Raw genomic sequence first — 12,420 nt, 5'->3', positions numbered from 1 at the left:
GCACAAAGCAAGGACTAAAAAAGTCGCATGTACAAAATTACATTAAATGATATATCTACAAAATATATACATTCACAATTCTGAAAAGCTACAAACCTCATGATGGCATGGAAAGCAAAACCATTTTTAGACACATTTTTTCTCTTTAGATTTCTCAGATACAGGAACTCTAGATGATGGCAAAAAGATGCCATGTTTATCGCTAATATCTTGCTTTGTTTACAAATATTGTGTATGTATATTGTAGCTACAAACAAAGTCACATTTTTCTTCTCATACAGCATTTCGCACTCTAAAAATTGTTGCTTTTCTGGGCCATCCTGAAGTTCACTTCCAATTAATAAATGACTCAGTGAGTTAAATCTTTGTATCGCTTCACCCCATTGCGTCGTAAGTTAGGTTTATTTACATTATATCTTAAGTTTTTCATTTTTGTATACTGGGGAAATATAAGAGTAGCCAAATATGGACAAGTCGATATACATTTGCCGTTCTCGCTATTTAATGAACTAATCTACCACTTTTTGGAAGAAACAATCACATAGCCCTTACAGCAGCAGTTGAGTTGGGGGACTACCCCCACAACCCCAGCCATCTTTACCCTCCAACCACTAGTCACAGGGATTTATTATATTGCTTCAGCTTTTTCCATTTCTGTTCCAATTTTCAGCTGCATTTTCTTTTTTCGCTTCCATTCTTCACGTAGAGCAATTAAATTTTCTTCTTCTTTTTCCATTTCACTTAAATGTTTGTTCATTAACCACATATTATATACTAAATTGGAATCTTCTTCATATTTTGTCTTATTTTTACGACTCTTTCTCTTTGCTTTCTTTTCCTTAGTTTTCCGGATACGATCTTCGAACTCCTTTTCGAACAACCAGTCCTCGAAAGTCTTAACATTCGAATTTTTCAGTTTTCTTTCATACTCCATTTCTTTCTCATATTCTAACCGCATTTTTTCAGTGTCCTTTTCTACACGTTCAATTTGAAATTGCTCAGTTTTCGCTTCAACCCAGTTCTCAAATGTTATACCGTTTAATCTTACTCTGTTCGGAGATGCCGCGGCGTTGCTATTTTCCTCCTCCGCATTTCCCAAGCTCTGTTTAAACTGGCTTCGTTTTGAATCGATCCATTCAGAGTAAGTTATTCCTGAGCTGTATGCTCTTTTCACAGGCAAATGTGTTGTTGTTTCAGTCATACTCGATGATCTAGGCTGTACTTTTCCTTTTCCTTTCATCCACGTTTCGAAACTTAGGCCACTTTTTGGCCGTTTGATTTCCCGCCTGCTTTCTTGAAAACTCGGCCTAGGCGACACAGAAGCGCTCCGGTATCTTACTTTTTTCAATTGCAGCCATTTCTTAAATGCCTGGTCGCACATGTCCCGTCGCTTTTCGCTTTCATTTCCTTGGCTGCTTTCTTTTGCAGAAGATTCTCGTTTTTGTGCAGACTTTCGCTCCAACCATCGCTCAAACGTCGATTTGGAATCTCGTTTTGCTTCGTCATTACCCGTGTTTAGTTCAACTCGACCTATTCGTGTCTCGCTGTTTTCGTTACTATGCCGTTCCTCTTTTCCTGTTTTTTCAAATGGTGGTTTTTTTGTCTCACTTTCTGCTTTTATCTTACCAGTTTCAGATATTCTGGGTTTGTCTTTATTAATTTCTTGTGTTTTAAAACTCGATTTTGAAGAAAAAGAAAGCACAGCTTCCTCTCTTGTACCACCTACCCTCTGTTTCTCAAGCTCGCTCTTGTGCATTTCAGATTCATTTTTATCAACCTCAGTTTCATTTAAAGCTGCCACAGGAAGGCCATTATTTCCTTCTTTCTTTTTCTCAAGTAACGAAATTTTCCTGATGAAGCTGGCACGTTTGTTTACTCTGGAAGACAAGAACGTCATGAAAATAATGTTTCCACTATTTAGTTATTAAGATATCATAATCAATTGAAAATGAATAAAGACGAAGAAAAATAGGAGAGAGGTAAAGGTAGAAAAGAACGAGCTTTGAATGTCTTTACTTGAAAAGATTGCAATTTTTCTTTAGAAACGGATTTAATGCCTTTCAAAATGCAGTTCCAACTTCAAATTAAGTTATTCGTCAAGTTTTGGTTCTTACAAATTGATACAGGAGTTTGTTCTCCCTGTTTAGATGAAAGGCTCACCCATAAAGTTAAAGCAATAAATTTTACTTCGCTTATGTATCTCATCTTTAAGGCATCAAGAAAACGTTCTAATTTCTCAGCTGTCAATTTTGAAATAATTACCGAAGCGCGAAAATCATTAAGGGGTCTGGGCTTGTGACGTAGTTTGGTAGTTAAGCTTCATATGATTTTGGGAAATTAACAGTCAGAGAAAAGCAATTATGGATAGAAGTCAATGCAACCAAAGTCAATTGAAAAAGCAATTGACTATGATGTAACAGAATAAGTAAGAACGAATGTAAAATGTGGTTTCTGTGCTATGTAATGTAGCATATTTTAAAATTTAGAATGGAGGGCTGTTTACTGGGCAGTGGGTTTGTTTGAAAACCTGGGGTAATCCAGCTTGGGGGCCTATTTAAGGAGAAAGTCAAACCCCATGCTTGTGATACCCTTTAAGAAGCCGATGATGCATATTCTCGTTACCTATTCGTTTCACCCTCTTTTCTTTCACTATGGTCAGTGCTATGATTAACTTGCTGCTGTATTTTGTCATCTCTTTCAAGCATAGATTTAGACTTTTGAGCTCTGACAGCACTATCGACACTGTCTGTTTTCTGGTTTTGTCCTAGCCTGCTTCCTTTTCTGTTGTCAACGATAGTGTAGCCATACTTCTCAGCCAGCCGTTTCAGAAGGTGGAGCTCATCTTTATTCTCCCAGTCAGTCTCCTCCTTAGTCTGGTTTTCATCGTTGGCAATCGAATCTATTGAATTGGAGCTTTCCATGTGATGCAGCTCAAGTTGAGGCGATTGCTCTCTTGTGGTTTCAACAATAGATGATGCAGGGGCTGTGTTTTGGGGAATGGACTCCAAGCTTGTAATAGATGCTCTTGCAAAAGTATTCACTGACTTCCTTGAAAGAACCCTGGGAAGTTCTCTTGTGTCCTGTAATATAGAAGTGGAGCGTTTCAACTGAGGAGAACAAAAAGCAGAGAATTGTAGCTCATTTTTATGATAGTTTAGGGTCCGTGTTGTCGTCAAGGTATTTTGTAAACACGTTTAGAAGGAAAAAGAGATAGAGGAAGGAATTCAGAGAAGAAATGGGAAGAAAAAAGCGATGAATAAATAGAGTGCGGGCTAGAAAGGGAGGGAGGGCGAGAAGGAGGGAGGGAGAGACGGAAGGAGGGAGAGACGGAGGGGGGAGAGACGGAGGGAGGGCGTGAAGGAGGGAGAGAAGAAAAAGGCGAGAAAGAGAGTGAGAAAGAGAAAGCGGAAGGCAACTCTCCACCATGGACGCAATGGCTAGGGGACACGGAGCTATAATCTCCTAAATTTACAAGATTCTATTTTTTCGTCCGTCTAGCCTTTCTTACCTCCGTCCGTATCAGATTTTAGGATAGAATAATTCGGAAATTTTGCTACTTTGTCAGACTTTGTTGGGAAATCATATTTTCAGCCACTCAAACGTCAATTCATAACTCGCTTAAAGATATATTTTTATTTTTAAGGTTCACGTCCTAGCTAAACACCCTCAAGTCTATTTTTTTGGTAACTGTATCCTGTAGGGACTGTGACCGCGGTGGAGTAATATAGAAAGAGAAGGAAAGATATTTTAGCAAAAAAAACTGATTTCCCTTTGTGTCACAAGCAGTTTGATAGGTCGTGGGCATTTTATGAAAATTTCATGCGGCTTCTATGCAAGGAATATTGCTTTGAGAGAAAAAACTATTTTAAGAGGAATTACTGTATCCAGGGGCGTAGCTAGCAGGGGATGTAGGGTTTGTTGTCATACTCAATTCTTCAAAAGTTTGTAGGCAAATCTTCAGTTGGTCCATGAAATCCTTTATTGATCGATAAAATAACGTGTCGGTAGGTGAAAAACACCTAAATCTTACTCTATCTAATGCCTTCGTCGGGAAATTTACTCTTGATGACCCTCAAACTTCCTCTAGTCTGGAAGGTCAAACTACCTCACTAACCGTTTTTTGTTTTGTTTTAAGCATTTTTGGGATGACGAAACAATCTCACAACGCAGGGAATTGTGTATTTGATGTAATGATAAAAGATCAAAAGTATAAAAATTAAATGGCATCACTCTGGCACGGAAAGGAAGTCGATTCTAAAGAGGCTTTTCTTGTTGTGTATGAAATGCGTACTTCGCTGAACTTACAAGGAATTCAGTGGAGATACTAGCTTTGTTTATTTAGGCCCATATTTATCAAAGTAACGTTTCACAAAGCAGTATTATAGCTTAAAATAACGTACCATACCTAGTGTAACTGATCATCAGCAGGAATGGATGCTTGGCAAAACAACATTTCTAGATTGCTTCCATCAAAACGGGAGAAACTGTTGGAAATCTGACTATTTACTGTCTGTGAAACAATTTTCATACGATACCACAATGAAGTCGGTGGTTTATCAATGGTACATCTATTCAAATCTGGTTTTTTTATAATAAGAAATTTCAATAGCGTTTATCTCCTCTATTGTATTTATTGTTTACGCTTGATATGTTTTTTACAAGCATCATCTATTCTATAGAAATAGGATCATCCCTGTAACCTATCTTGCTTTGACAGGGACTTCAAAAATGGGAGCTTGAGGGGGGCTTAGTCCAAAATAATTCCAAACATGTACTCAAAAGTCAAAACCCAAAAAAACTAAGTTAAACACATATAAAAATCGCCCTGCTTTAAACCTTTAGCTTGTTCAGCCCCCTAACCATATACCTCCCCAAATACGTAATATGCTCTGTGGTCGCTGTGTATTGCTGTAGATTGCAATGGTTAAGCAGGCATATCGACAAAATTATTTGTTTATTAGGGCGGACTAAAAAGAGTGAGGGCAGAGGTTAGGAAGTCTTTTTATTTGTACTTGCTACCCAGCATCCAAAGGGCAGTTTTAGAACATCGAGAAGCTATGCTTATTGAGCAGTATCCTGGTCTTTCCTCTTGATGTGGCCACACCTCGTGATTCCGACGCCTGGAAATACAGAGAGCTGGCTGTTCTCCTCACTCTGATGAGTGAAAATTTGGTCATATCAGGGGCTCAAACAACGAATCTGTATTGAGCGACCCTAACCACAGAGTAGCCCTGGCACTTTAGCAAATGCTTCATCCCTCTAAACGAGTTTCTGGGTTTTCCTTGAGTTCTCCCAAAAGGTTCTGCTCATTCAAATGACCAGTAACAATCATGTTTAGTAACAGTACTTCGTCTCTACTGTTTGATGTGCTTCATTACTATGTATTCAAAATCTACTGTCAACACTTACCTCATAAACGCGACTGTCTTCCACATACGAAATCTCGTTTGGTGTCAACGGTGTTCTTGCTCCAAGGATAGGGAATCTGACATCTTCATCTTGGTCTTGTCTCCTGAAAAGGCATGGGTGTTGTGGTATTGTTACGTAATTGCTAAAATTCCATTAACTTTGTATCTATATTAATCCGCTATGCTGCCACCAAACATTTTGCTAAGGGCCATTTTCCCATTTAGTTTTACTGCAATGATCTTTGAAAAAGTCGGAAAACAAGTTGAGTTATTGATGCAAAATGTGCTAGAACTCTCATGAATATGTGTGAATGAAAATTTTTCTCTCGTTGCCTCTAAATGAAAAGGGGAGTGTATCTTAATTTTCTGTGGAGAATGGATAAATCTTTTCTCGCTGTATTTTATCTTGGAAAAAATAACCATTAAAAGTTGTTCTTTCGATGGGGGCGTTAAGAAGGGTGCGTTGACTAGCAAATGCTTTAGCCCTCTTTGTAAAGTACTGTTTTAACGATATGTAGCCCTTCGTTTAGAAATATAAACTCGTCCATAAGATAAACTATCAAATAAAGATTGGAAGTCCTAATTCCATTGAATGAGAATCGTTTCTATTTAACTCATGATCACTTGTGATAGAAAGAAAATATATCAATACTATGTTTAGAGGCAGCTCGTGATATTGTACCCACCACAAGTGAAAAAACAGAGAACCTCATTGATATACGCAAGTGGGTTCGCTGTTCGTACACCTCACCTTTTCTTATCCTTCCTCAACGTAGGCTTAATGTTCCATCTGTACAGCCAAATCCTACGTTTGCAGTGAATATGGCCAAGCTCAGATGCAATGTCCTGAGCTGTTCTTTCATCCATATCCTGTATACAAGCATCGATTCCACGGTCTAAAAGCAGGCATACACATCCAATAGATCCCCTGGCTGCTGCAAAATGCAAGGCTGACCTTCCCCAAGCAGTCACCTGTAAAAAAGCCCAGAGATCATTGTCATATCCTTGATAGATTAACAGCTGCGGACATCAGAATGACTGAGGCTCAGGTCTTAAAATTAATGATGTCTTTAACATATTTTGGACAAGATTATTTCCTCTTTAATCAGAAACAAAATACAAATTTGCGAGACATTTGAATATTCTTTCATATTTTCTTGGCATTTTTGGTCTATAAGAGGTATATCTAGAGCCTGATGAAGAATGATTACACTGCATGATAATAAATGATTCATGAAGATTTCATTAAAATATGATCACCCAGCTATTAGTCCTTGATACATCCCAATAACGGATGCCTCATGATAGCTGAAAAGAACTTTTCCCCAGGTGTCTTCCTTGCAGACAAAGACTTTGTCAGCATATTTCCCATTGCACGGACAGCTTACAGTGGTGAACAACTTTGTGCTTTGTTTATGTTCATATATGTGCTTTGTATACAGAAGCTATACATACCTGTAACAAAAATTTGCACTTGAGGCTTATTGAGAATTGTTATACCTGAATGACAACTAATGAAAAAGATTTTCTTACCTGATTCAAGTCTAATGCACAATATTTCAGCAAACTATCCAGTAGATCTAAGCTGCCATTAAAACAGGCCACACATACAGCTAGAAATGCTCTCTGCATAGCATTTTTGTTCCATGAAATCACACGATTCCGATCATTAAAACTAGCTGCTTCAGAAAGGTCGATGACTTGCACACCTGCATTTAGTAAGCCAACGATATCTTCAATGTTTGTCATCTCGAAAAGTTTTTCAACAATCTTTGAGGCAAAAAGTAGCCGTACAACGCTGCCTTTCTTGATTCCAGTTTCTGAGATCAAGCTGTTATCATCAAGGCAAGTACCGCTTAGATTGAGCAGCTGGTGCTCTACAGGGATCCCAGCTCGTAACTCTATTTTTGCTTTCAGTTGCAATATCGAAATTGTTGAAGGAATTTGTTTCAAAGTATATACATTGTATGGCGTATGGACAAAGAAGTCGATAATTGATGCCGGATGTTTCATTTTGGTGCAATAAAATTTGAAAATCGTTGGATAGTTTCAGTGCATGAATTAGTCCATTCAATTAAGGCATCTTGTATACAATCTGTTCAAGGCTCGTAGTAAATAGTTCCTTCTAGCAAGTAGTTCCTTTGATCCTCCATCGCAACTTTGTTGCTTCATTCCTATGTAAGAAACATACCTGAGTCACGGAATGAAGTAAAAATTTAAAGCTGAAAACCATAAACATACTAGTTTTCAGTAATATATGTACTAACTGTTGACCAGAACGATAAACTGTGTGTGCAGTTGCTGTGGGCTGACACAACGCCTGATTTGTATAAATCCCACGTCCACTCTTACTGTGTTGCCAGCCCGTAATTGTGTTAGTTTTAGTTATTTTAATGATATTGATACGGCTCGACTGGTATGCAAGCTATTGAGCTCCGACTCTTTGTTTTTTGTGCTTTGACTAAACAGTATCAGTTTCTTTGCTCCATTGTTTAGAGAGGACAACAAAGACTTTGCAATATTGAAAGAGATCTTTAGAATTCATTCCTTCACAGACATTGAGTGATTCACATTGAATTCGCTGGTCGTGAAGGCAACTTAGTAAAGCTTTCACCTATGAACTATGTTACTTATGAATTTAATTTCCTATCACCACTGGCATGGGATGTTTCCAAGGTAGCGCAAATTTTCTTTCCTCTGGAAAGACTAACATTCCCACAATCAGCAAGTTTTTCAAATTACTCTTTCATTTTAAAATCAAACCGACAAGACGGGAGAATTTAATTGAAACCATGGCCGAACTGCATTGTTTTTTGTTTTTAGTAACAGTAACAGCTCCTCTCTGCTCTCTCTAAGCTGTTATAAAAACCCCGATTTATGTTACTTAGTGGTACTGACTTTTCTGAGAGGCTTTTGTATGCATACTAAAAAATTTATCTAGACTGAAAATTCTTAAGAAAATTTCATTTTGAGCCTGGATAAATTCTTAAAGTATTCTAATTTTACAAAACTGATATGGTTTTAGGGGAACATCGCCCATTCTTGAATAAAAACCACGCTTTTTGAAGTCGATAATCAATTGCTGGATTGCAACTTTGGTGCTTCATTCCTAAGTAGTTCCTTCAGATAAAAAGAATTATGTCAGTTCTCCGATTCTCTGCTTTGAACATCGCGTAACACGCATATGATATTCTTAAAAACTGGATGATTTTTAGCCTGAATATTCAAACAATATTCTTATAAAAATATCTATTGAAAATTGCTATCTATATTATTCTAATTCTTGAAGAAAATACTACTCATCGTTATTACAAAATGTTAAATAAGTAAACAGAAATGTGAATAATGCCAAAAGATAGTTGTCAAAATACAAAAAGTACAACCATGGCTAAGGTGTAACACAATCGTATCAATTTTCATTTTAATTTTATGTGTAATAGACTAAAAATAAGACCTTTTCTAAAATAAGACCTACCACATTTTCAGAGTGATCTTTACTTATGGATTTTTAGTTTAGCGACCAATAATTTCTAGTAGTCTTTGAATTCAGCCATGACAAAACTTTGATTGGCTTTCTTTAGCCAGAAATTGAACATCATTTGCGTAGTAATTGCCTTCGTTTTCAAACCTGTATCGTAGTAGAAATCTTTTAAATTTCCCCACATCATACCAAGTTTTAGCTTTGTTTGCTAGCCACACGCACTTCGACTTTATGTTAAGGATTATCTATTAGGACGCAAAGGCATGGTTACAAAGCTGACTTAAAAAACATCATACTCATGGGGTGCACAAAACAACAGGTTTTATACTTCTTACAATGATTTTCTTTTCCACTTCAATTTTTCAACTCCCTTCACAATAATAGAAAATGAACTGCTAATCCAAACTGCAATTTCTAGAGCTCGGTAGGTGTAATTTTTACCAAAGAACAGCAACCGAATTGATTCATGTGTCTTTTCAATGTAGATCACTGTATGGCTAAGCGCTCACTGTTGCATCTAATTTGAGACAGGCATTAATTTAGAATAGAGAATGGAGTGTCATAGTTCCCTTTTAAACATATACAGTATCCAGGGGCTACCCTAGGTATGAGAGCCTCGGGGAGTCAAATGAAGTAAGAACAGGGGAGGGAAATTGCACTTCGAGAGGGGGCAAGTCACTAAAAATTCTATCAGCCACTTCTAAGGCGGGCCTCCCTCAGCCTCAAAGTCGGTAAAAATTGCCTTTCTCTATGAAAAATTGTCACTAACCCAACTCCAATGGCTTATTTACATAGCCTTCATAATCTTTTATAAGCTTACACAAACAACGTGCACAGCTGTCAGGAATTTTTGCATTCGCCATGATCATAACATAACGTGTTGCCAAGGTGATATTAAATGTTTGGCTTAGATAAACGCTTATGATAAACATAAAAACGCGTTTTTGTGCTTACTGTTATTAAGAAAATTTCAAGGGCAATCTTTTAGATATATTCATGTACAAAATGCAGCTTAGGTTAGGTATACCTGAACACAAATTCATCTGCAGCTCGTTATAGATGGCTTCCAACCATTTCGCTTTAAAGAATCATGTTCATCATCTTACAATCTCGATAACGAGCCTTCATTAGGTGTCAAATAATACTTGATGAATATATTTGAAAATCTAATGTGACTTCTCCTATGAGGTTGCTTTTCTTTCAGATTGCCTTCGCTGGCACCAAATCAGTTTTGAATGGCATCTCCATACTCAAGTTATTATTAATTAGTTTGCTGCCAGTAACTGTAAAGTCAACTGAAAAAGTAACGCAACAAGACTTTTTTCCAAATATCATCCAATATCATATGGACTTTCAAAAATTGTTGATGAATATTTACAAGTCGCAAAGGATCTTTTTAGCATTTCTCCATTGGCGCTAAGAGCTATTTAGGCAATCTTTAATAGAATTGAAACTTGAGAAATTCCAATTGAAAAACATATAAATGAAAATAGAAAAGTTTCAAGCATCGAGGTATTATGCTGCTAAAAGATATAAAGGAAATATATTACTGTCACAGTCGGGTGGGGTATATGAATTAGATCTACTATTAGATCCCTTCCTAACCATTTGGTTTATTTATAAAAGATTCAATTTGATCACTTGTTTTTGTTCAATATAGGCATTCCACTCCAATTCAAATAATTTTTTGTTCTTTCATCCATTAGCTTTACATTATTTTACCCACTAGATTTCATTAGTTTTACTTTTTCGTTGATTGTAATTCTTTATTGGTTGAAATGAAAATTCTCATGTCTTATGTTCAGTCACGTCTGCACATAATTATGTTTAGTATGCAAGTTCTGAAGTAAAGTTAACGACAGAATGACTGAAAATTGTGATGAAAGTCTGATATTAACCGTAAAAGGAAAAACCCCCATATTGATGTTGTTTTAGAATGTTCAGACGTAGGGAAATGAATCAAATTGCAGGTAAAAATTGGCTTTGCATTGAGTCACATGATCATTGCTATTCTGATGATTTCGTTATGTCTTTATGAGAGAATCTCTTAAAGGGAAGATTGGCTATTTCATAACTGATCAGAACAGTAGAAAAACAAAGCTTGTAACTTTACCTTGAAGTAGTCTGTTCAATCGATTGTGCAAAGCCAGCGATCGTATTGCTCATCCAGAGAAGAGATATTTGTAGATGTATATAGGCAGGTACTTAAAATCAATTTAGCACTGCCGTCACCAATCTTGTCCAAGGCAGCTCTAAGCAAGCAAGCAAATATCGTAAACAAATCGACCTCTAAGCGTAGAATGCCTAAAGTTTTACGAATTTGAAGCTTATTTTCTTGCTTGTAGTAACTAACGTCTGTGTACAGCAGGCTGTGTCAGATTGTTTTGCTCTTAGTGGGTGCAGAATACAATGCCAGCTTGACACAGAGATGGCAAATATTGACAAGTGTCATGCAGTAACACAAAAGACGAAGAGTAACCTTGCTTAGGACGATGAATTATCGAATTTGTCTACATTCACAATTAAGCTAAATGATCATGACAACTCTGTTTGTAGGTCTAGTAATTACCTAGGAACAAAGGATCATATGCCCCTTCCTGACAACTTTAAATTGGTGAGATGTGCGGCACGTTAAGTTGTTCTCTCTATGTACAAACACATTAGCTACAGCAGAAAAACAATAAAATGGATTTAATTTGACAAAATGAAGCGGCTTTTGAAAAGAGTATCGAAAATCAATCGATATTTTTACGATAACATCAATCAATACGATAACAAGATTATAAATGTGCTTGGTTGAATACGCAACTGTCTCTTCAACTAATTCCTTAGGAGAATCTTCCTGGCTGTTAAGGTGGTGTTTCAGTTCGCTTCACAATATTTTGCTTTCTCAATTCGCCCTTAAAATACAGTTACAAATGAAGGTTGAATGTAAATGCGGGGCCTCTGTAATATGTACAAGGCTGTTTAGCAATGCATTCAGTTCACGTTGCATGACATTTTCTTGCGCGATCATCTCCACATCGACACGAGGGCGAGACAAATATCTACAATCCCGGATAACTGGTTGGTTTCTTTTAAATAAACATCACACTTTATTAAAAAAGGGAAAAATATTACCCATAGCCCCTCCATTTTAATGTTGAAACTGTTTGAATTGCTCTTAGGATCGTGGTTACAGCTCCAATTTTGATTTCAATGGATGGGGTGTCGGGCTGCTAGAGTTATTCCTGTAACAATTTTTACTTGCATTTTCAAAAATTGCAGTTTGTCCAGACAATTTTTTCTAAGATGGCAGATGAATATAACAAAATTTTAAATGGAAGGTGATGCGGCATAAACCTGCTGCTCTAGCCATTCAGAAAATAAACCTTTGATACCGATGTTTAGTCTTTATTTTTCTTTTATCTGAATATATTGATTCAGAGATTCCGGGTCATGATGCTAGCATGTCCTATTTTAGATCTAAGAACTAGGTGACCGAAAATTTTTTGGCACGACGAATCTTAACTTGACGTTTATCCGCAAAAA

At 36.9% G+C, this 12,420-nt stretch overlaps 1 protein-coding gene across 4 annotated transcripts; it reads right to left on the bottom strand.

The window, feature by feature from the left end:
- Window positions 1-23: 23 nt before the first annotated feature.
- On the bottom strand, window positions 24-11,294 carry LOC135690828 (uncharacterized). Of its 4 annotated transcripts, none has more exons than XM_089116164.1 (7): window positions 11,003-11,294; window positions 8,884-9,134; window positions 6,942-7,582; window positions 6,160-6,380; window positions 5,410-5,512; window positions 2,623-3,080; window positions 24-1,877 (listed from the first exon to the last, which is right to left on the bottom strand). In XM_089116164.1, the coding sequence occupies exons 3-7, from the start codon at window positions 7,419-7,421 to the stop codon at window positions 629-631; spliced, it is 2,511 nt and encodes an 836-aa protein (XP_088972290.1). In that variant the 5' UTR covers window positions 7,422-7,582; window positions 8,884-9,134; window positions 11,003-11,294; the 3' UTR covers window positions 24-628. The 4 variants fall into 4 exon arrangements, with proteins under 4 accessions (XP_088972290.1, XP_088972291.1, XP_088972289.1 ...); XM_089116165.1 differs by having other exon boundaries at window positions 8,884-9,036; XM_089116163.1 differs by having other exon boundaries at window positions 8,884-11,294.
- Window positions 11,295-12,420: the final 1,126 nt, after the last annotated feature.

Source organism: Rhopilema esculentum, chromosome 4, assembly GCF_057945365.1.
Source record: "Rhopilema esculentum isolate cy_ngs chromosome 4, ASM5794536v1, whole genome shotgun sequence".
Taxonomy (NCBI): Eukaryota; Metazoa; Cnidaria; class Scyphozoa; order Rhizostomeae; family Rhizostomatidae; genus Rhopilema; species Rhopilema esculentum.
Note: the sequence above shows the minus strand (reverse complement) of the source record. Positions and strands in the feature narration are given on the sequence as shown.